A 22,492-nucleotide genomic window follows, 5' to 3' on the forward strand; every position below is an offset into this window, starting at 1 on the left:
GGGCGGGGGTGGAGGCTGGAATCAGCAGCCACTCAGTGGGCAGAGCACAGAGAAGGACCCAGGTCTCCTGACTCCTGCTCTATCTTTAGATCTCCATAGCAACTGTCGCCAGGGCGCAGGAGCTGAAGGTGTGTGAAGCGCTGGCTGTGTGCAGAAGGAGGGAGGGGCGTTTTCCTCCGGTGCCTCTTCTTTTGCTGGGAAAGCACTGTGGGCTGAGCTCCGGAGCCAGGAAAGGGAGACTCACAGCAAAGCCATTTGCAGCTGGAAAGGCTAGGGGCCAATACAAAGTAGAGGTAATCCAGGGTCCTACCTCATGCTGAGAATGTGGTCAGGACACAGAAGTCAAGACTTTACAGGATGTCGAGTTCATGGTACTGGACGTACATAAGGCAAATTCCTCTTAGCCTCTCCAGTGGCCATTCCCAAAATCCGTCCCAGCACCTACTCTATGCCAATGCTGAGGCTCCAGCCAGGACTCAGTCTCCAGGGAAAGCAGCAATTACATGCAAGCTCTCACAGGAACACCGAATCAGGCCCTTACCTGGGGCCCAGGAAAGTCAGCAGTCTTGCTGACTTCCAAACTGGCTCACTTTACTTAAAGCTCCTCCATCCCCTTGTCCTCTCGTCACAAGCTGGATGCCAGGAGGCAGTGGCTAGATGAGGGATGGAGCTTTGGAGAGATAAAGACACTGCCCCAAATCACCGGGCAAGTCGGCGGCAGAATTGGGCCTGGCCTCCATGTCTTCCAGATGCAGGCGTGTTCCCCTGGTTGCCAACAGCAGGGCCTGGGAGGGAGACCAGGGCTAGAAGAGGAAGTAGGAGTCCTCGGTCAGGCCCGCACACAACAAGCACCTGGCCATGTCTTCAGTGAACTCGGCTGAGCCACAGACCAGTGCAAATGGCTTCCTGCGACAGGAGCCAACCAGTTCTGCCACCAAGTCCTGGGCCAGGCGGCCAAAGTGTGTCTTGTCCCGGTAACTGCAGGGGAGCTGTTCCAGAGAGTTCTCCTGGGAAGACAAGAAACCGTGGGGGGTGACAACAGGGAGGGTCCTAGGCTTCATACAGCCAGCTCTTTGCCTAATGAGGAAACTGAGAATAAGAAACAACCTTGATCAAACCCCACCATGAGGCAGGAGCTGTCAGATGTGGGGACTCTTACCACCCTTATAACAAGCCTGTGAGCAGGTTCGAAGGAGTCTTAATGGTGTACTGATTAAAGCATTTGACTAGTGACCAAAAGGTTGGTGGTTCAAACCTAACAGCCACTCAGAGGGAGAAAGATGTGGCAATCTGCTTCTATAAAGGTTACAGCCCTGGAAACTTTATGAACGGTTCTACTCTGTCCTAACTGGGTTGCTATGAGCCAAAATCGATTTGACAGCAATAGTTTGGTTTGGTAGGTGGGTTGTCACTCTGTACAGGAGGGGCAGCCCAGGGAACACTGAGGCAGGGTAGTAGCAGGACCAGAAGTCGGGCTCCCACCACCTTCTTGCTGCCTCCCAGTGGCCACTGCACCAGTCACTCTGGGCCAACACTAACACATCCCCGCCTGCTAGTGGGGCTTCCGGAATTGTTCCATCACCATCCTTGGAGCATCATCTTCGTCAGCCTGTTTAAAGGTTTCAACTCAATCATTTGACAAGTGTCTGTTGAGTGAGTGCTCACTCTGCCTGGCATCATTCTAGGCACTAGGAATATGACAGCCACTCAAAACAGGCATGATTCCTGGCCTCAGGGAGCTGACATCTCTAGTGTGAGAGACAGAACTCAAAAAGTGACTCTTCCGGGAACATCTGGCTGGGTGAAAGACAAGTGCCAGGTAGCTGTGCCTTCCCCAGGAAAAGGGCTTGTTTCTCCCACATAAAAGAACTGGGGAATGTTATGTTCTTTATATTTTACAACATTAAAAACTATAATAAAGCAATTTTAAAAATAAAATGGACATTTTTTTAAATCTAGAGGGACAGCTACCATTATCAGCTGCTCTGAAAGGGATCACATTAGAAGGTCCTGGATACAGTGGGAGAAAATAACTCAGAATCATAAAAAAGACCAGGTTTACTGGTCAGACAGAGACAGGAAGAACCAACAAAACCATGGCCCTTAGCCACCCTTCAGGCATGAAAATGAACTCACCCCTCTGGCTCAATTTCCAGACAAACAGCAGACAGGTCTATAGGGGGGCAATAACACTGCAGTACGCGCACCCTAAGGAGCTCTGGTAGTGTAGTGGTTGTTACGAATCGGGCTGTGAACTGCAAGGTCAGCAGTTCGAAACTACCAGCTGTTCCGTGGGAGAAAGATGAGGCTTTCTGCTCCCGTAAAGATTTACAGCCTCGGAAACCCTGTACAGGGTCGCTATGGGTCGGAACCGACTCCACAGCACAACAAGAACGTTCACTCTAGAATAATCAACCATTTGAGATTAAAAGGGAAGCACTGACCAAGGATAAAGTTTGGAAGGGTTAGGAAAAAAGGAGGGATGGAAGCAAGAAACACAGGGAGGAAGTAGGATAAGTGATGCTATATTGTAGAGATTTGCAATCAGTGAGAAGAAACAAAATGCATATGAAGTGTTGAATGGAAAACTGATCTGCTCCATAAACTTACGCCCAATTCATAATAAAAAATGCAAAATTTTTCATTGAAAAACCCATCTAGAGGGGATATTCTAGGAATGTGCTAGACTCTGGGACACCTCAACGGACCCAGGCCCTTCACTGCCTACCCTTCTAGCCTTAGCTGTGGCTTTCATCCTCAGGGTCACAAAGTGACCCTGTCATCTCTGACTTGGCGGAATTTCTTCATTTTTTTAAATAAACATTTTGTTTAAGTTTAAGATACACATAGAAAAGTACACAAATCATCAAGTATGTACAGTTTGAAGAATTTCTAAAAAGAGAAGACTCAAAACCACCATTCAAGTGAAAAAGAGAACATGCCCATCACCTTTGCAGATCCCATTACACCAGGGGTCCCTGGTGGTGCAAATGATTAGCATATGCTTGGCTGCTAAGTAAAAGCCCACTAGGAGATGCCTTGGAACAAAGTTCTGGCAATCTATTTCCAAAAAATCAGCCATTCAAGATCCCATGGAGCCCAGCTCTCCTTCTGACGCACACGGTGTCACCGGCTGTTGGAGTTGACTTGACAGCAACTAAGTAGAGAGATGGATGGAGAAAGAGGGGTGGGGGTGGAGTCCTAGCCATCAAGCTGATTCTCACTCGTGGCGACTGTGTGTGTACAGAGTAAACCTGTGCTCTTGAAAACCTCTAAAGGGTTTTTAAGGCTGTGACTCTTTGGGAGCAGATCGCCAGACCTATCTTCTGAGGTGCCTCTGGATGGGTTTGAACTGCCAACCTTTCAGCTAGTAGTCCAATGCTTAACTGTTTGTGCCATGGTTGGTTATTATGTGTCGTGGAGTCAGTTCTGACTCATAGGCCCCTGTACAGGGTTTCCGAGGCTATAAGTTTTTACGGGAGCAGAAAGCCTCACCTTTCTCCCGTGGAACAGCTGGTAGTTTCAAACTGCTGACCTTGCGGTTCACAGCCAGATTCGTAACCACTACGCTACCGGAACTTCTTGTTTGTGCCATAGAGACCCTAATTAATGCAGTGAACTTGGAGCCAGGTTACACAGTCATTATGACATGTCTACTCTGGGGCCAGCCCTGTGCTGAGCACAAAGGGGAGAATGGTGGTCCCTACCTCAAGGAGCCCATCACAGCCTAGAGAATGCCTGTGGCCCATCTAAGTGACGAGGGCGGATGGGAGGCAATGTGATGAGGAAGAATTGGAGCCCTAGACTCACTTCCTAGCTCAATCCCGCCTAACCTGACATAGACTAGTACCTTTCCTCATCTCTATAACGAATACAAGTCCTTCCTTTCTTGCCTAGTAAATGTCGGTGTTCAACCAGCAGCAGGGTTATGATTACTGCGAGGGAGCGAAATGACAGCAGGTCCGCCCTCGGGACAGGTTAAAGGGACATGCAGTCTCTATCAGGGAAGGAAGATGAACCCAGGCTCACCTGGCTGAGTACAAAGACGGTGCGGACATTCCAGAAGCGGGCCTGTTCCTGGAGGAAGGTTTTCAGGTAGATGCTCTCAAAGGTCTTGAAGCAGCTGACCAGGGTGACGAAGGTCTCGTCGTCTGCGTTGTCTGTGATGCTCTGAAGGATGGGCACCATGGGGGCCAAGCCTGTGCCTGCAGCCAGCATGAGGAGCTCACCATACTAGGGTACAGAAACAGTACAAGACACGAGTGGCCTGGTGATACCCCCTAGGACAAAGGGACTTCACCCCAGCCACCCCACTAGCCTTTTCATGGGTGACTTGGATTGGATGCAAAGCCTTTCCTGGGTGTCTCACCCATCCGTTCCCTCCAGGAAGTCATCCTTGCTTGTGAATAACTACAGCAAGTAAAGTCTGTATAACAGAACTCATGGAATTGGGGCTGAGAGGGAACATGACTGGGCAGCCTATCCTACAAGTGGTTTGATTTCCTTCTAAAGCACCGCACTGGACTCTGTTCACATACTTCTGTTGACAGGAAGCTCCCTCCCTCCCATGGCAGCTTGCTCATTAGAGTTCCTCCTCACTATACACTCAATTTGAAGGCTGCCCTTGCCCACCATCCCAGCCCTGCCCTCTGGCCTCCTTCCTCTGCTCCTCAGCACCTCTGCAGAGCTCTGAGGGCCCAGCCTTGGTCCCCTGAGTCTGCTCTTCAGTAGACAAAGTGAAATCACAAACCTAAGTGCAGAACACAGTACGTGGCACAGAAGAGCCATACAATGAAGGTAGCCTTGCCCTTCCTAAGCCCCTGAGACTCCCTCAGTCAGAGGTCACTGAGCCCCTCCTGTGCAGTGCAGTCTGTGTTCCTCCAGCCCCCAGGGCCTGCATGCCTACCTCACTCGTCTTAGGTCTTGTTCCCGTCTCAGGTCAGGCTCTCCTCAAGAAAGTTTCCCCTGAGTTCCCACAGTCCCCTGTGCCTCCTTCTTCACAGCAGTAGCTACCCAGCGTTGTTGCTGTCTGTGTGTCTGTCTCTCCCATCAGACTGTGAGCTTCTGCAGAGCAGAGGTCTCATGGGACGTGGGCCTAGCCAGGGTGGACACTTGTGAACATTTACTGAATGGATGCATGGACAGATGCTAAGATCTTAGTCCTCAGAGCTGATTTAATAGCCCCCTGGAATGAAGATGACTCAAAGAAACCCAAAAAAGGGCCAAGAAGGTGGCAGGAGCACCCCAAGCTTCCCCACAGGGCACAGGTTGGCCACCATTCTAGAAGCTGAGTGTTCACATGCACAGTTCCATCTCTTTCCTCACTGCCTGGTCCCACAGCCCCCTCAGTATGAAATGCCGGGCTTTCAAGGAGCAGCCACATAGAATAGGTGGGCCAGGCCATGTCCACCAAGTGTCAACTCGAGGTCAGGTACTGCGCTAGGCACTGAGGGGGAAGTACGAGCAAGTCCTCATCTCTGCTCTCAAGGGCCGGATGACACAGGGACATACTCAGCTAACATGCAAGGCTGAGCATGGCGAGTCCCAGGAGAAGACTGAGGAAGAGTATTAACATACACACACCACATCTCTGTACAGTGAGGGCAATAAAACCTGAGAGCTATTGTGAGGATTCAATGAGGTACCATATGGCAAGTGCTAAGGTAAGAACCTAGAGGTGCGGTGGCTCTGCAGTGTAAGCACTGGACTGCAAACCACAAGGTCGAGCCCACCAGCTGCTCACCAGGAGAAAGAAGAGGTTTTCATTTACAGCCTGTATAGGGTTGCTATGAGTCGGAACTGACTAGACATCACTTGACAAGGAAGGAACCTGGCATGTAGGAGTTGCCACATAAGCCTTTGATGTTATTCTTGTACACATATACATCTACACGTGTGTACACATGTGTGTGCATATATATAACCATGCACAGCAGAAGGACATACACCAAAGTATCTGGGGAGATGGCCTGTGAGGTGTTTTTAATTTTCTTTTTGCCTTTCAGTATCTGCTGATTTTCTTTTTGGCAACAAACGTGTACTGCATTTGTAATAAGAAAGAAACCAATAAAACTATTTTTAAATTAAACAAAAAGAATAGAGAGGGAGGCATGATTCATTCTTTTACATTTGTTTTCATTTTCCTTTGTTTTTCTAATTATAAAGGTAATAGGTGTTCATTGCAGATAATTTGGAAAGTATAATGAAGAAAATAAAAATCACCATAATTCTACCACCCAGAGCTGCTAACATTTCATTGCATTTTCCTTCCATATTTTTTCTGTGCATTTTAACAGTTTCTCAACCTATTGCGTATTCAATTTGTACCTAGTGTTTGTCGCTTGATGTTATAGCATAAGCACAGAACATCACTTGTAGAGATCATTTTTAGATGCAGGATAATGTTTTATCAAGTACGTGTAGCCCAGTTTACTTAACAGTTCCCCTGTTGTTGGATACTCAGTTGTCTCCAATTTCATGCTCTTACAAATAAAGCTGCAATGAACATGTGCCAAAGTCAGCATTGTGGATTCTTTCCAATAGGACAGACTTCCAGAAGTGGAATTAATGGGTCACAGGATTTAAAGATTCTTAAGACTCTTGGTACATACTGCCAACTGCTTTTTCCAGATAGGCACCAACTGAAGAGAAATGCTTACTTCTTCCTGGGGAAGTCAGAGAAGGGTCTGAACGTGCTGTGATGATGCGGGGGAAAGCCTCCGGGCTGGGTAACAGCAAGCCATGGGGCATATCAGAGAGCATCTCTCTAGTCAGTGGCTGGAGTGCCAAATTGAAAAGGTATTTGGGAGGTCAGATGGTAGGCCACCACTAACTGCTGTCAAGTTGGTCCTGGCTCATTGACACACACCTCTAAGTGTGTCAGAGTAGAACTGTGCTCCACAGGGTTTTTAATGGTTGATTTTTCAGAACTAGATCACCAGATGCTTCTGGGTAGACTTGAACTTCCAACCTTTAGGTTAGAATCCAGTGTGCAACTTACTTGCACCTCTTGGGAACTCCCAGATGGTATAGAAATCCTATGCCATCAAGTTGATTCCAACTCATCGTGACCCTATACGGTAAAGTAGAACTGCTCTATATCATTCCCAAGGCTAACATCTTTACCTTGTTAGGTGCTGTCAAGGTGATAGTGACCCTGTGTCTAACACAACAAAACACTGTGCTGCACCATCTCCACAATCTACTATGTTTGAATCCACTGTTGTAGCTACTGTGTCAATCTCCTTGACAGTCTTCCTCTTTTCGCTTACTGACTCTTTAATTATCAAGCATGATGTCCTTCTCTAGGGACTGGTGCCTCATCATAACATGTCCAATGTATGTGAGATGCAATCTTACTATCCTCACTTCTAATGAGCATTCTGGCTGTTGTTCTTCTAAGACAGACTTGTTTGTCTTCTGGCAGTCCATGATACATTGAATATGCTTTGCATGTCCAGATTGCACATGCATATGAGACGACTGAGAATACCATAGCTTCAGTCAGGTGTACCTTAGTCCTCAAAGTGACAGCTTTACTTGATAATACTTTAAAGAGGCCTTTTGCAGCACATTTGTCTAATGCAATACATTGTTTGATTTTTTTTTTAATTAAAAATGTTTTTTGTTTGATTTTTTTGATTACTGCATCCACAGGCATTGATTGTGGATCCAAGTAAAATGAAATCCTTGACAACTTCAATCTTTTCTCCATTTATCGTGATGTTGCTTATTGGCCCAGTTGTGAAATTTTTTTGTTTTCTTCATACTGAGATGTAATCCATACTGAAGGCTATAGTCTTTTATCTTCACAGTAAATGCCTTAAAGCCTCTTCACTTTCACCAAATATGATTGTGTCATCCGTATATTGCAGGTTGTTTATGTGTCTTCCTCCAATCAGGATGTCATGTACTTGATATAGTTCAGCTTCTGGGATTATTTGCTAACCATACAGATTGAACGAGTATGGTCAAAGGCTACACCACTGACACATACCTTTCCTGATTTGAAACAACATAGAATTCCCTTTTTATGTTCAAATGACTGCCTCTTGGTCTTTTTATGAACATGAAGACAAGTGTCCTGCAATTTCCATTTTTCATAGTGGTATCTATTCATAGGTTATTATTACCCATGCAGTTTAAAGTGTTTGCATAATGCATAAAACACAGGTAAATATATTTTTGGTGTTTTCTGCTTTCAACCAAGATCCATCTGATGTCAGTACTAATATCCCTGGTTTCATGTCCTCTTCTGAATCTGGCTTCAATTTTTGTCAGTTCTCTACTGATGTGCTGTGGTAGCCAGTTTTAAATTATCTCCAACAAAATTTTACTTGCATGTGGATTATTAATGCTACTGTTTATAACTTCCACAGTCTGTTGGATCACATTTCTTGGGAATCAGCACAAATATGCAACTGTTCCAATCAGTAGGCCAGGTAGGTATATTCCAAATTTCTTGGCATAGCGAGTGCTTCCAGTGTTGGCATGTGTTTACTGCAACATCTCAATTAGTACTCAGTCAATTCCAGGAACATTGTTTTTACCTACGGAGCCCTGGTGGCAGAGTGGGTTAAGCATTGGGCTGCTAAATGCAAGGTTGGAAGTTCAAACCTACCAGCTGTTCCACAGGAGAAAGTTAAGGCTGTTTGTTCTCATAAAGATTGAGTCTCAGGTACCCTATGGAGTAGTTACTTTGTCCTATAGGGTTGCTAGGAATGAAAATCGACTTGACGGTGATGGGTGATTTTGCCCAGGCCTTCAGTGTAGTATGGATTTCTTACTTCAACTTCGTCTGTTTTTATGGATGCTTGTTGTTGTTGTTAAGTACCGTGGAGTCGGCGCCGACTCATAGTGACCCTGCACGGGATTTCCAAGGCTGTAAATCTTTACGGGAGCAGAACACCTCATCTTTCTCCCGCGGAACCGCTGGTAGTTTCGAACTGCTGACATTGAGGTTGGCAGCCTGATTCGTAACCACTGCATTACCAGAGCTCCTTTATGGATGCCAGGGGTCTTAAATACCTGGTAGAAGAGTCTGAATTTTCTAAGCAATGAGCAATCATGGACGACTGGAGGAATGAGGGCAGGCAGTCTTGTTTATTAGTGCCTATTCCATCTCCTTCCAAAACCAACTCCTTGGTTGCTCTTGGGATGGGGTTTGAGCTTAGGAAACAGAAAAACTACAGACCAGAAGATTGAGTTGAGAGAAGTCTCCTGAGGATTTAGTGTGCTGGTACTAACCTGATTTGGTTTATAGCAGAAGCCTCCAAAAGGTCCTCTCCAGAAGGCTGTGTCTCCTGCTCTCCAGGACTCAACATACTGGGACATGAGCCCAGTTTTATAGCACTGGAAGCAAACACAGGAAGGCTTCAGTGGGACAGTACAAGATGCCACTACCCCCCACAGTAGCCACTCCTGTGGAGCCCCTCCCGCACACTTAATGCTCCTCCCAGTCATCCTGCCTGTCAGTCCCAATGCTCACACAGGTGGATGGTGAGGCCTGCAGCCTTACAGTTCTCAAACCCAAATGTCTATAGGAGCCATGCAGATAATATAAGTGAGTGAAGAGCAGTGTACAGATGGTTAATGTTAATTAACAGTCTCAGAGGTACTGTTAGGAGCCATGGGGACTGAGGTAAACTGGCCAGGGAATACTGCAGCTAAAGACAAAAGCATTTTGCAGTTCTAGTCCCTAGTTTGTGGGGCAAATGTCACCAGATCTGATTTCTTCTGAATTTCACCCTTTTATGTAAAATCTCTCATTTTTGAAAATGTCATCAATTAATTCAAAAACTTAAACTATCATTAGGTCCTAGGTGACACAAACAGATAAACATTTGGCTACTAATCAAGAGATTGGCAGTTCAAATTCACTCAGATGCACCTCAGAAGAAAGGTCTAGAAATCTACTTCTGAACGATCACAGTCATTAAAACTGAGGTAGTTCTACTCAGAAACATGCAGTGTCACCATGAGGCAGAATCAACTCAACAGCAACTAGTTCACTGGTGGTGGTGCGGTCATGTGCTGTGGAGTCAGTTCGGACTCACAGAGACCCTGTGTAGGGTTTCCAAGACTCCATGAGGGCAGCCAGAGCCAGGACAAGAGAAAGGACTTAATATCTCAGTGAATCAACCAACTAATCCAGATTCAGATCCTCCCCTTGAGGATCTGACATAGACAAGGGAGAAAGTCCCTATCCCCCCATGAGAAGATAGAGCACAGACATAGGCCTAGGGTACAGCCACTGGGGTGGGATGAAAGGTGGCTTCCTGAAGGAGGAAGCATTTAAGCTGGTCCTTGAAGGATGTCAAGATTGCATTGACTGTGGATGGAAGCACAGACACAGAGAGGATCCTAGGTATCAACTGTGGGCCGCTTAGGAGCCATGTTCAGGGAACAGCAAGAGGATTTTTGGTGAGTCATAGTACGGTGAGGATAAGGAGGCAGCAATAGGAAAGAGAACCGGAACCTGGCTTGAAGGGGAGACTGGGCTCTCCAGGCTTGCTTTTTGGTGCCCACCCTAGACTTCCCTGGGACCATCGGCATAAAGCTAGGCCTGGAGCAAGGTCTCGGCTCACCTAAAGTGGTCTGTGAGAAAAGGAAGAGAGGGCTATTCTTCTGACATATTGGAGTTGTGCCTTGACACACACCTTGTTTTCTGGCCCCAGTGTTGGAGAAAGACCCAGCTGTGGCTTAAGAGGTCCTATGGCACAAGGATAAGGGAAAGGTTCTTCTTCCATGGAGTTTAGCACAGAGTGTGTGATCAATACATACTTGTTAAAAATACTGAGCTTGTTTTTCCAATTGGGCTTTGGGACAGTGGTATCATCTTTTTTTTTTAGAATTTTGTGATTTGGGTGAAAGCTTATAGAGCAAATTGGTTTTCCACTCAAGTCATACACATCTTGTTTTGTGACATTGTTTGCAATCCCCTTGCCTCCCTTAGTTTACAGGTTCCGTTTGTCCTTCTTTCCTATCTCTTAGCATCTGCTGCACTCTATCCTTGGAGAAATGATGCCCTTTTGATCCTTAAGGAGTACATACCTCCCTGGATTACTGTTCACCTTACAGACCTGTTGTTTGGGTGAAAGTTGAACCATGGCAGTGAGTTCAGTTCCAGGCCTGAAGACTAAGGGCCATTACCTTGGGGGTTCCAACAGTCTCTGTCTGACCAGTTAAGGCTAGTCTTTCTAGTTCTCCTGGTCTCAGGGCTGTAGAGGCTGAATTGTATGTGGTTCATTAGTTCTTTGAACTAATTGTTTTATGCATCTTTGATTACTTTTCTTTGTTATGGACAGAGCTGCACCTTAGATGGCCACTCAGAAGCTTTTAAGACCTTAGTCTGGGAATCACTTTTCTGAGCTTCAGTTTCTTCATCTGTACAATAGGGATAATATGATCCACTCTGTGGGATGGCTAGGTGGTTGGAATGAGATCATGAAAATCAACAGCCAGAAGTAGTGCTTGATGCTCAGTAGGTCCCTGAGAAGTGGGAGTTCTTCCTTCCCTTCTACATGGGAGGATAAACCTAAAAAATACCCGCCTGGCTTCCCAATTTGCAAAGACATTTCTGGCTCTTCCTAGCCAGCGACTTCAGGATAATTAAGCATCTCTCTAAAGAGAGGCTTTCCGGTAAACGAAGGAGAAAATCAGCCTTGCAGCTGGGAGAGATCCAGCTGCCCTGAAGAGCTGTCTCCAGGCTTATCCTTTCAACAGAAGCACACCCAGACAAGCAGCTTGGGGAAGTAGGCCATTTGGAGAGGATTTGTGGAATCTCCCAGACAAACAGTTGCGTGGAGAAGGGATCCCATCCAAGCTTATGTGTGAGGGAATAAACACTGCCTCTGAAGGCAGACAGGAAGGCAGGAGGGGGAGACAGTGCTGGGGTCTGGGAGTCAGGGGACCAGAGCTCAACCTTCAGCAGCACTTCTTACTAGTTGTGGAGTCTTGGCTCCTCCTGGGGCCTCAGTTTGCTTATCAACAAAATGGGAATAATAATTCCTGGTCTACATGGGTAATAAAGAATGTGAAAGCTATTCTTAAATATTGGGGTTCCCCAGAATTCCACTGGGAGCACAGTGGTTCGATAGGATAAGCGCTGGACTACAAAGCCACAAGATCAGCAGTTCGAGCCTACCAACTGGTCTACAGAAAAAATATGAGGCTTTCTGCTCCTTCAAAGATGTACAGCCGCCAAACCCGTATACAGGATCTCTATGAGTTGGGAGTGATTCAACGGCACTTAACAACAACAAGATTCTATTTGGGAAGCAATGATCTAGAATTGTACATTAGGTTGACCATAAAAACTGCTGTCTCTGTAAGTCCAAAATCTTAAGTGTATCAGCAAATCTCATGTTTGTTGTTGTTGTTAGGTGCCGTCAAGTCAGCACCGACCCATAGTGACCTTATGCAGAGCAGAACGAAACAGTGCCTGATCCTGGGCCAACCTCACTACTGTTGCCATGCTTGAGTCCATCGATGCTGCCACTTGACCAATCCATCTTGCTGGGGATCATCCTCTTTTTCTCTGACCCTCCACCTTAACAAACATGATACCCTTCACTAGTGACTGGTCCCTCCTGACAATATGGCCGAAGTATGAGAGACGAAGTTTGGCCATCCTGGTCTCCAAGGAGCACTCTGGCTGCACTTCTTCCAAAACGGATCTATTGGTTCTTTTGGCAGCCGCGGCACTTACAATATTCTCCTCCAACACCATAACTCAAAAGCATCAATTCTTCTACGGTATTCCTTAACCACTGTCCAGCTTTCACATTCATATGAGGTTATTGAAAATACCATGGCTTGGGTCAGGTGCACCTTAGTCCTCAAGCTGACATCTTTGCTCTTCAATACTTTAAAAAGGTCTTGTGCAGAAGATTTGTCTAATGCAATACATTGTTTGATCTCTTGACTGCTGCTTCTTTGAGTGCTGATGGTTGACCCAAGAAGAATGAAGTCCTTGACAACTTCAACCTTTTCTCTGTTGATAAGAATGTTGTTTATTGGTTCAGTGGTGAGGATTTTTGTTTTCTCTACATTGAGATGTAATCCATACCAAAGTCTGTGCTCTTTGATCTTCATCAGTAAATGTTTTAAGTCCTCTTCACTTTCAGCAAGCAAGGTTATATCATCTGCATATCGCAGGTTGTTAATGAGTCTTCCTCCAATTATGATGCCATGTTTTTCTTCATAGAACTCAGCTTCTTGGATGATTTGCTCAGCATACAGGTTGAATAAGTATGGTGAAAGAATACAACCCTGTCATACACCTTTCTTGATTTTAAACCATTCAGTGTTCCCGTGATCTGTTCGAACAACTGCTTCTTGGTCCATGTACAAATTCCTCATGAACACAAGTGTTCTGGAATAACCATACTTTGTAATGTTGTCAACAGCTTGTCATGATCCACACAATTGAAAGCCTTTGCGTAGTCAATAAAGCACAGGTAAACATTTTTCTGATATTCTCTGCTTTCAACCAAAATCCATCGGACATCAGCAATGATATCCCTCGTTCCACGGCCTCGTCTGAATCTGAGAAATTTGGAAGACAACTATCTCTGCCAAGAAATTCGGAAGACAACTGATTGGAAGAGATCCATATTTGTGACCATTCCAAAGAGAGGTGACCCAATGGAATGCGTAAATCATTGGATAATCTCTTTGATATCCCATGTGAGTAAAATTTTGCTAAAGGTAATATAGAAACTGAAGTAGCTCTGGTAGCGTAGTGGTTACGAATCGGGCTGAGAACCTTAAGGTCAGCGGTTCGAAACTACCAACCGCTCCGTGGGAGAAAGATGAGGCTTTCTACTCCCGTAAAGATTTACACCCTCGGAAACCCTGTACAGGGTCGCTATGGGTCGGAACCGACTCGACGGCACTTAACAACAACAACAATATAGAAACTGAGTTGGAACCGACTTCACGGCACATAACCACCACCAATATAGAAACGGCTACAATTATACATTGACAGAGAACTTCCAGAGGTTCAAGCCAGAGATCTCATGTAGTTCAATTTAATTATTTTCTCTACGTAATCCATCCTTCATGACTTATATATTTGTTGTCTACTCCCTAGAAAAAGGAGCCCTGGTGGCACAGTGGTTAAGTGGTTGGCTGCTAACCACAAGGTTGGTGGTTTGACCCTACCAGCAACTCCACTGGAGAAAGATGTGGCAGTGCACTTCTGTAAGGAAACCCTATGGGGCTTCCAACCCTATGCTGTCCCTTATGATCGCTATGAATTGGAATTGACTGGACTGTAATGGGACCTGGAACTATCGAGTCTTTTATATTTGACTCACCTGGTTCAACTAATCTTGGTCAACTCCTGTCCTACAGCTGTTCAGACTGGGTTCTTCCCAGAACACCCTGTTCTTTTTTGCCCCTTTTGTCTTTGATCATCTGTCCTCTCGGCCTGGAATGTCATTCCCTGTCACCGTCAGTTTGTACTCACTCTTCAAGCCTCAACTGAAATCCACTCACTTGCTCAGAGGTGACAGGTCCTTCATGTTCCACCTTTTGTCTGATTCTCTAACTCATATCCTGCCCCCTTGGCACATTGTTCTGAGTTGAATAGAGTCTCTGCAATAAAATTTACGTTCTTGGAACCACGGCAATGAAATGATATACGATGGAATGAATGTAAAACTAAAGTTCTCTCATGTAAACCATCATATAATTCACAATAAAACATTAAAAAAAAAAAGTTACATTCTTCTCAGAACTTCACAATTGACATTATTTTGAGATAGGATCATTGCAAATGTAAACAGTCACACTGGAGTAGAGTGGCCCCTTAATCCAATGACTGGTGTCCTGGATTAGAGACGAGATGAGACAAAGAGAGACAAACAGGAGTGACAAGCTATGACAGGAGAGACAAATTGGAGTGATATCTCTACAAGCCAAGGAATGGTAAAGATTGCAGGCAACCCCAGAAGCTACGAGAAAGGCATAGAACAGGTTCTCTCCTTGAGTCTTCAGAAAGAGCAAGGCCCTGCTGACACCTTGATTTTTGAACTTCTAGCCTCCAGAACTGTGAGAGTTAGGTTCTGCTGTTTCAAGCTACCTAGTTTGCGGCAATTTGTTATGGCAGCCCCAATAAATCAACTATTTCAACATGAATGATGAACAGTTCCTCAAATCATGACTCTTGTGCCACTTGTCCATTCTGTTCATCTTACTTGGTCTCCTTCCCACAGTTGTCCTCAGTTCTCCCTCCTTAAATACACAGCTCACTTCACAGCTCTGCTAGGAAGACATCCTGTCTTCCCCGGAGCCTCAGCTGCCCGGAGTTGGCTTGGGCCTCCTCTGTCACAGTGCCTACCACATTGCACAGTCCTGGCCTGGGCACCTGTCCTATGTGGGCTCTTCCAGGCCAGGTGCCAAGTCTCACTCGTCTTTGGACCCCATCACCCAGCACACATGGTACAGCCCTCTTTCATGAGTTTTCTCCTTCCATGAGTAAAAAAGGTGAGAAAGGGGCAGCTTTCCCCTTCTTCGGTCTGATTTTCCTTTCAGTAAAATTTGTCAGGAATATGGACTAGTAGCCCCCTGCCCTAGGAGAACAGGATGGAGGAGGGGCTCTTTCACTCCCTCCACCCTCCTGTCAGCCTTCTCCCATATGAACACTGGCTTTTCACACCAACGAGTATTGCCCATTCCCACTAGCCTGGCAAATGGAAATGCCAATTCACGGCATCGTAGAGCATCCGTGTGAGTCGACTCACCTTAATTAAAACTTCAAAGTACCCTTTTGCATTGGCAGGGCTGATGGGGGTATAGGCTCTCTGAATGTCTAAGCCATCCACTGTCCCCCTGGAAAAGAGAAGGCATCCAGTCAGCCAGTCTTGTATCAGATACCTACTCTGCCCCAGGTTGGAAAAAGCAAAGGTAGGGTTGGTGATCCTCCTCAGTGGGAGGTAGGCAGAGAAGAACAGAGGATTTCCACCACTGCCACATGCTGGCTATGAGACACTAGGCAAGTCATTTTAGCTAAGAGCACCACCATCTGTGTGCTGCCAGCCTCAGCCGCTACAACAGTGTGGCTCCGCTTAGGAAAGAGCTTTGAAAACTACAGAAGTGCTACCCTGACGATGTGAGCTGTCCAGGGGTCATCACCGAACTCTTCTCAACCATATAATCAAAGTGGTAACAACCACTGCTGGGATATAGTAAACACTTAGCAACTTGGCAGCACTTCACAATCATGTCTATGGTACTGTCAGATAAGCACTGTATTGGTAAGGTCGGCGGTTCAAACCCACCACCCATTCCTCAGAAACCCTATGAGTCTGTATGAGTCATAACCGACTATATGGCACTTAACAAAGACATTAAATTAAATGCCTACACCTTACTGGGCTCATGATGTGCATTATCTCACTTAGTTCCTACAACCTATATGGGGAAACCAGGGTTCAGAGAAAAATCACTTGCCCGAGGTCCCACAGCTAGAATTCAACTTAACTCTGTCCAACTGTAAAGTTGGGCTCCTCACCACTACTCCACAGAGCTGCACAGGAATTCCAAAGCACTGTTCTCTCTCAAGCCCGACTGTGTGGAAAGTTCTCTTCTCTGAGGTAAGCAGAGATTCACAAGGTCCTGCCCCATTGCATCCAGAGCTAGGGAGCTGGGCATAATCAATGCTGTGGGACAAATGAGGGATAAAGGAAGGATAAAACTCATGATGTGACTTGGATGCAAAACACTTGGCTACAACAGAGGCTCTCTCATCTGAGGAACCTCAGAAGGCCTCCTGGAGCTGGGGCTGGAGGAGGAGCAGGCCTTGGACAGGTGGGAGTGAGGACAGGAAAGGAAGTCATCCCAGGCAGAGGGAATAGCCTGGGCAAAATCCTTAGACAGCACAATGTAGGGCAAATCAGGAAATGGTTGGGTGGATAAGGAGCTAGAACACAGAGCAGGTCTAGAGTGGAAGAGGGTGGGAGAAGAGAAGAACTTGGAGGAAAAGAAGCTGGGGCGTCGGGTTAGGAGACCACTGTGGAGGTGATGTGGAGACCAGGCGGTGTCTGAAGGGGAGTGACAGAGTTGGAGGTGTGTGGTAGGAATGTGATTGAGTGGCAGAGAGGACAGAGGAGAGGGGCCAGCCTGTAGGCAGGAGCGCTGGCCATTGCTGACTGACAGATGGAAGACCTGAAGTACTACATGGAGCAGTGACCTGCCCTGGGAGCCCGTCTGCCCACTGGCACAGTGAGCTTCCAGAACTTCCAGTCAGGCCGCAGACCAGTCCCAGTGGGCAGAAATACCAGGCATCAGTGTGAGGCAAGTGGGCCAAAGTCTGGTAAGTCCGATCAGTAAAAGACCTCTCTCCTGGTATCCTCCATGTCCTCCAACTCCTCCTCCTTCTGCCAATACCTATGCCCTTTCCACTTTCCATGCCACACATGCTTCCAAAGCCAGGTGTGCACGAATGTCTCTCACAGGCACAGATCTCTACCGCTCGGCTCTCTCTGCAGAGTCTCAGAACCACTACTCAGTCTTCACGTGGCAGTCCCTCTGAGTTTCATCCTCGAAAGTTCTGAGCTACACTCAGTGTCTTCCTCACATGCGCTCCTCTACCTGAATCCCACCCTGTGAATTCCCTCAGGTCAAAGACTTGGGAGGTCTTCTAGATGCCTCCTTCTGCCTTCTTCATTGCCCACTTCTCCTAGAACCCTTGCTGCACCCAGATTCCTAACACTACTGTATCAACCCAAGACTGCCAACCAGGGAAACATAGAGATGCTAACCATGCTTCCAGCTACTTCCCATCCATGGCTGCTATGAGGAAATGCAGGCCAGGGTTACCAAATACCCCCATTTTTCCAGAGATGTAGGAAATCCCAAATTTTCCATGCAAAGTTCATTTCACTGAAAATTTTAGCAGCATAGTAGACCAAACATAACCTCTCTGCAGCCAGATCTGACTCATTGCTATCACTATGCAGATTTGCAAGGTCATAGAGCAACCTTGCAAGAGCCAGGCCATTTCCCTCCCTGCTGTGCCAGCTTTAATAGGCCTTTGAGTCTGCTTCGTGTTTGTTTTGTGGCTGCATCAAATTCTTATTTCTCCATATACTACCACTTTGTAGCATGTTGTTATTGTTATCAAATGTTGTTGAGCTGATTCTGATGCATAGTGACCCTGTATAGAGTTTCTGAGAAGCAGCTGGTGCATCTGAACTTCTGACCTTGTGGTTCACAGACCAATGCTGATCCTACAGCACCAGTAACCCAGGAAACCAGACATGTGGAATCTTGTCCCAGGACAGGTCAGGAGGGGACTGGGATAAGAATAGGGTACAAAAGTAAGTAGGGACTTATCCCCTCAAGGAGTATTAAGAGTATAGACTTAGAAGCCAGATTGTCTGGGTTTAAATCCTGGCTCCACTTCTTATTAGCTGTGTGACCTTGGGCAAGTCCCTTCTTCCCTTTTCTCTCAGTTGGTGCTAATCATATTAGGTTAAAACCACAGACTGCTTGCCTTCATATCCTGACTCCAACACCTTCTAAGTGTATGGCATTGGGCAAGATACTCAACCTCCCTGACTTCAGCTTTCCCTTGGGTCTGATAACAATATCCACCACACATGATTTTTTGAGGATTCAATGAGTTCATGCAGGTAAGCACAGGAAGTGGGCCCTGGACAGTCGTACTATCAAAGTGTTTACTGTTACTATTTATTATACAAATGCATTATCTAATTCAATCCTAAGAACCCTCTGAGTTACATACTACATCTGTCTGTCTTGAAGATGACAAAATGGAAACTTAGCAGAGGTGAAGCAAGTTGTCCTAGGCCACACAGGTAACAAATGGAAAGGCCAGCTCTAAGCTTCCGTCCTCCCGCTACCTGAGTGTACCGTAGGATGAGGTGCTGGCCAGGTCGCAGGCCAAGTTGGCTGTTCCCAGGCAGTGCAAACCGGGCACGGTAAGTGTCCTCTGAGACTTTGTCCACAGCGCTGATGCTGAAGGCCAGGAAGGTCTCTAGGCTCAGGCCGGAGGGGTAGATCTACAACAGCAAAAGATCCAGTAGGGTAGAGACTGGGGCTCAAAAGATGTACTGGCATCCACCAGCATCCCCCCGCCTTCTCCAACGAGAGGTTGCCTTCACTACAGAGAGAAACCCCATTCTAGCTCCTTTCATATTTCAATCTAAGAAGTAAGAACGCCAGAGCACTTTAACTGAGCTGATTCTGGATGAAGAGTGGGCTCCTTAGCTGGACACTTTGAGAGTCCACTGAGTGATCCTTCAGTCTTACTGTACCTCCCACACCTCAGATGGCAGACTTTTCTCCATGCCCCAAGAATATTCTGCTGCCTCCCACCTCTGGGTTTTTATCTGCTCAAACTGCACCCTTTATCCAGAATACTCACTCCCATCTATGAAAGACCTAGTTAGTTATCCTTCAAAACTGCTAAAACCCAGATTTTCAGAATTTAGAAAATGATGGGACCTTAAAGATAATCTAATCCAATAACCTTATTTGACATATGGGAACTCCAGGGCCTCAGTGGTGGAGACTTGTTGTCCAAGGTCATACTGTGAGCAGGGACTCAAGTTCATGTCTTCTAAGTTATAGCCCAGTGCCCTCCCACACCTCCTCCAGGAAGCCTTCTCTGAATACCAGGACACACAGATCTCTCCTCCCTGTAAAATGCCCACACCAGATTCACTCCCAGGACTGCACGCCGAGCTCAGGGCCTGGTGCTGAGACACCAACTCCAAAGCCCCAGACTGCCAGAGAAGTGCCACCCATATCACAAAACTTTCAGGCCTCCCACCCAACGCCAGGACAGCCTCTGCTTCAATAGCCAGAGCATCCGGGTACCCTCTGCCCAAGTTGCTTGTTGCTGGAGACTTGGGTTTAACCCCAGCTCTGCTTCTGACCATCTGTGTGGCCTTAGACATATCATTTGATCCTCTGGACCTCAGCTACCTTATCTATCAAAAGGGACCACTCATCCTTGATAACCCTATATGGTTCTCAGGAGGGTCAGATGGGATAACAATGTAAAAGCATTTTAGAAAATCTAAAGTGTTATGACAAATTTAAATCTATTATTATTACTTCATTGAAAGAAAATATATTATTTTAAATATGCTACTTTATATTATCATACTGATAAAACCTTTTATCACTTAATTTTACTTTTATACATAATAAGTGGCTAACAGTTACTATTTAGTGAGCACCTACTATGTGCCAGGGGGCACTGTGGCTCTAGGATAAGAACTGGACTGTGAACCACAAGGTTGGCGATTTGAGCCCACCAGTGGCTCTGTAAGAGAAAGATGAGGTTTTCTGCTCCTGCAAAGATATAAGGAGTTCTGGTAGCATAGTGGTCATGAATCGGGCTGCGAACCTCAGGGTCAGCATTTCGAAACTACCACCTGTTCCACGGGAGAAAAGATGAGGCTTTCTGTTCCCATAAAGATTTACAGCCTGGAAAACTCTGTATAGGGTCGCTATGAGTCAGAACTGACTCCACGGCACATAACAACAACAAAGATGTACAGCTTTGGAAACTCTATACAGCATCACTATGAGTCAGAATTGGCTCAACAACAACTATGTGCCAGGTGTTTTACATCCTCATCCCACAAAATCCTATAATCGACCTACAAAATGTTGTTGTTGTTCAGAGCTGTTGAGTCAATTCTGACTCATAGAAACCCTGTGTAAGGTTTCCCAGGAACGACTGGTGGGTTTGAACTGCTGACCTTGTGGTTAGTAGTCCAGTGCTGATTACAGCACCACACCAGGACTCCTAGGAAATATTAGCATCCCCATTTTTCAGATGAGAAAACTGAGATTTAGCAAACTAAAATGACATGCCCAACATCACACAATTAACTGGCAGAAGTGGACCTCAGCTCACACCCTTGTTCTCAATGTCCTTTCTCTCAACTGGTGTTAATCACATCAGGCTAAAACCAGAGGCTCTACTCAAGCTGCTTGCCATCAAATCCTGGTTCCAACACTTCTAAGTTACTCAACCTCCCTAACTTCAGTTTCCTCTTGGCTCTGATAACAATATCTACTACACAGCTTTGTATGAAGATTCAATGAGTTCATGTAGAAATGGGTCCTGAATGCTAAGTGCTATAAAAGTGTTTATTGTTATTGTTATAAAAATGCATTAACATCCCAAGACCCCTCTGAGTCATGTATTACTCATGTGTCCTCGTTCTACAAGCTGAGCTTTTTGAGGACTGGTCCACTGGCATCTTAAGCATCAAACCCCTTGGGCCCAGCACACAGGGCAAGTTTTCTGGTAGGTCCGAGAGAAAGTCATTCACTCATTCAGCCATCATGCAATGCCAGATGCTGCATGAGGTGAGCAAGACAAAACCCTTACTCTTAGGGATCTTCCAGTTTAGTAAGGGGAGATGGACAATATACAAATAAACCAACCTACATGTCATCTAAAGGAGCTCTGTTAGCGTAGTGGTTACGAATCGGGCTGCAAACCTCAAAGTCAGCAATTGAAAACTACCAGCTGCTCCGCGGGAGAAAGATGAGGCTTTCTGCTTCTGTAAAGATTTATAGCCTCGGAAACCCTGTTCAGGGTCGCTATGGGTCGGAACCGACTCGACAGCACTTAACATTCACCTAGTATACACCACCATCTGCTAGCTTGCTCTGTGCAGACAAGGATAGACGGTCTTGCTCACTCTCAAATCTCTAGTGCCTAATCCAGGGCCTACTGTTTAACAGGCTCTCAATAAACATTTGTTAAATTAAACGAATGCTAGACTCTGTGCTAAATGTCACAAATGTTGAACCCTATTTTATACATGAGGAAGTTCAGGGACTTTGCCTAAAACCATACGGCTGCTTGCAAGTTCCAGGGGCAGCTTTGAAGTTGCTTCCTTATGTACACTCTTGCATCAGACTGCAGAAATCAGACATGGCTTTCCCAGAGCAGGTACTACTAGGCAGGGGCCTAGCTTGGCGGGCAGGGCCCTAGCTTGGCAAACTGCTGCCCTGGTCCTTCGGCTGAGGGGCAGCTGTCCCTCACCTGTCTCTCCTCCCTGCTTAGCAAGCTCCTGTCTTTGCTGGCTCGAGCCGCCTCCCACCTGGCCAGGTCTCGGTGATAGAGGTCAAACACACAAGGGGAGCAGCCACTGCCACAGCACTGGGAGGGCAAGGGCTCCACAGGCCGCAGCTGCAGCCAAGCTTCATCCTCCTCCCTCTCGTTCATCATCAGTGGAGCCTGGGGAGATGAGCTGAGGAAGGCAGGCCCTGAGAGGGACGACTGGGGGTTCTTCCCAGAGCAGGCCAGGCTCCCTGCTCCCTTGCCAACCTGAAAGAGGGAAAATATAAGGGTTATGCTCTGCTACCTCCATGACTCACATTCTCCCCAGGGGTGCTAGGGCCAGACTCTGTGCTACACTGGGGACAGGGCCGATTCAGCAAGGAGTCTGCTGGTGTGTGTGTGTGTGTGTGTGTGTGTGTGTGTGTG

At 46.4% G+C, this 22,492-nt stretch overlaps 1 protein-coding gene across 1 annotated transcript; it reads right to left on the minus strand.

Moving 5' to 3' along the window:
• Positions 1-803: 803 nt before the first annotated feature.
• LOC102821885 (NADH-cytochrome b5 reductase-like) lies at positions 804-22,234 on the minus strand. The gene is made up of 6 exons (XM_006839798.1): positions 22,049-22,234; positions 18,886-19,034; positions 15,753-15,840; positions 9,247-9,351; positions 4,030-4,233; positions 804-1,007 (listed from the first exon to the last, which is right to left on the minus strand). The coding sequence occupies exons 1-6, from the start codon at positions 22,232-22,234 to the stop codon at positions 804-806; spliced, it is 936 nt and encodes a 311-aa protein (XP_006839861.1).
• Positions 22,235-22,492: the final 258 nt, after the last annotated feature.

Source organism: Chrysochloris asiatica, unplaced genomic scaffold (genome assembly GCF_000296735.1).
Source record: "Chrysochloris asiatica unplaced genomic scaffold, ChrAsi1.0 scaffold00026, whole genome shotgun sequence".
NCBI classification, from domain to species: Eukaryota; Metazoa; Chordata; class Mammalia; order Afrosoricida; family Chrysochloridae; genus Chrysochloris; species Chrysochloris asiatica.

Bases quoted from the DNA above. Each gene is read 5' to 3' on its own strand.
- LOC102821885 (XM_006839798.1), bottom strand. From the start codon at position 22,234: ATGATGAACGAGAGGGAGGAGGATGAAGCTTGGCTGCAGCTGCGGCCT. The intron at 15,841-18,885 runs GTACACTCAGGT...TCTCTTTTCCAG, and splicing joins GGCCAGCACCTCATCCTACG to GGGGACAGTGGATGGCTTAG. The intron at 1,008-4,029 runs GTGAGCCTGGGT...TTGTCTTCCCAG, and splicing joins CCGTCTTTGTACTCAGCCAG to GAGAACTCTCTGGAACAGCT.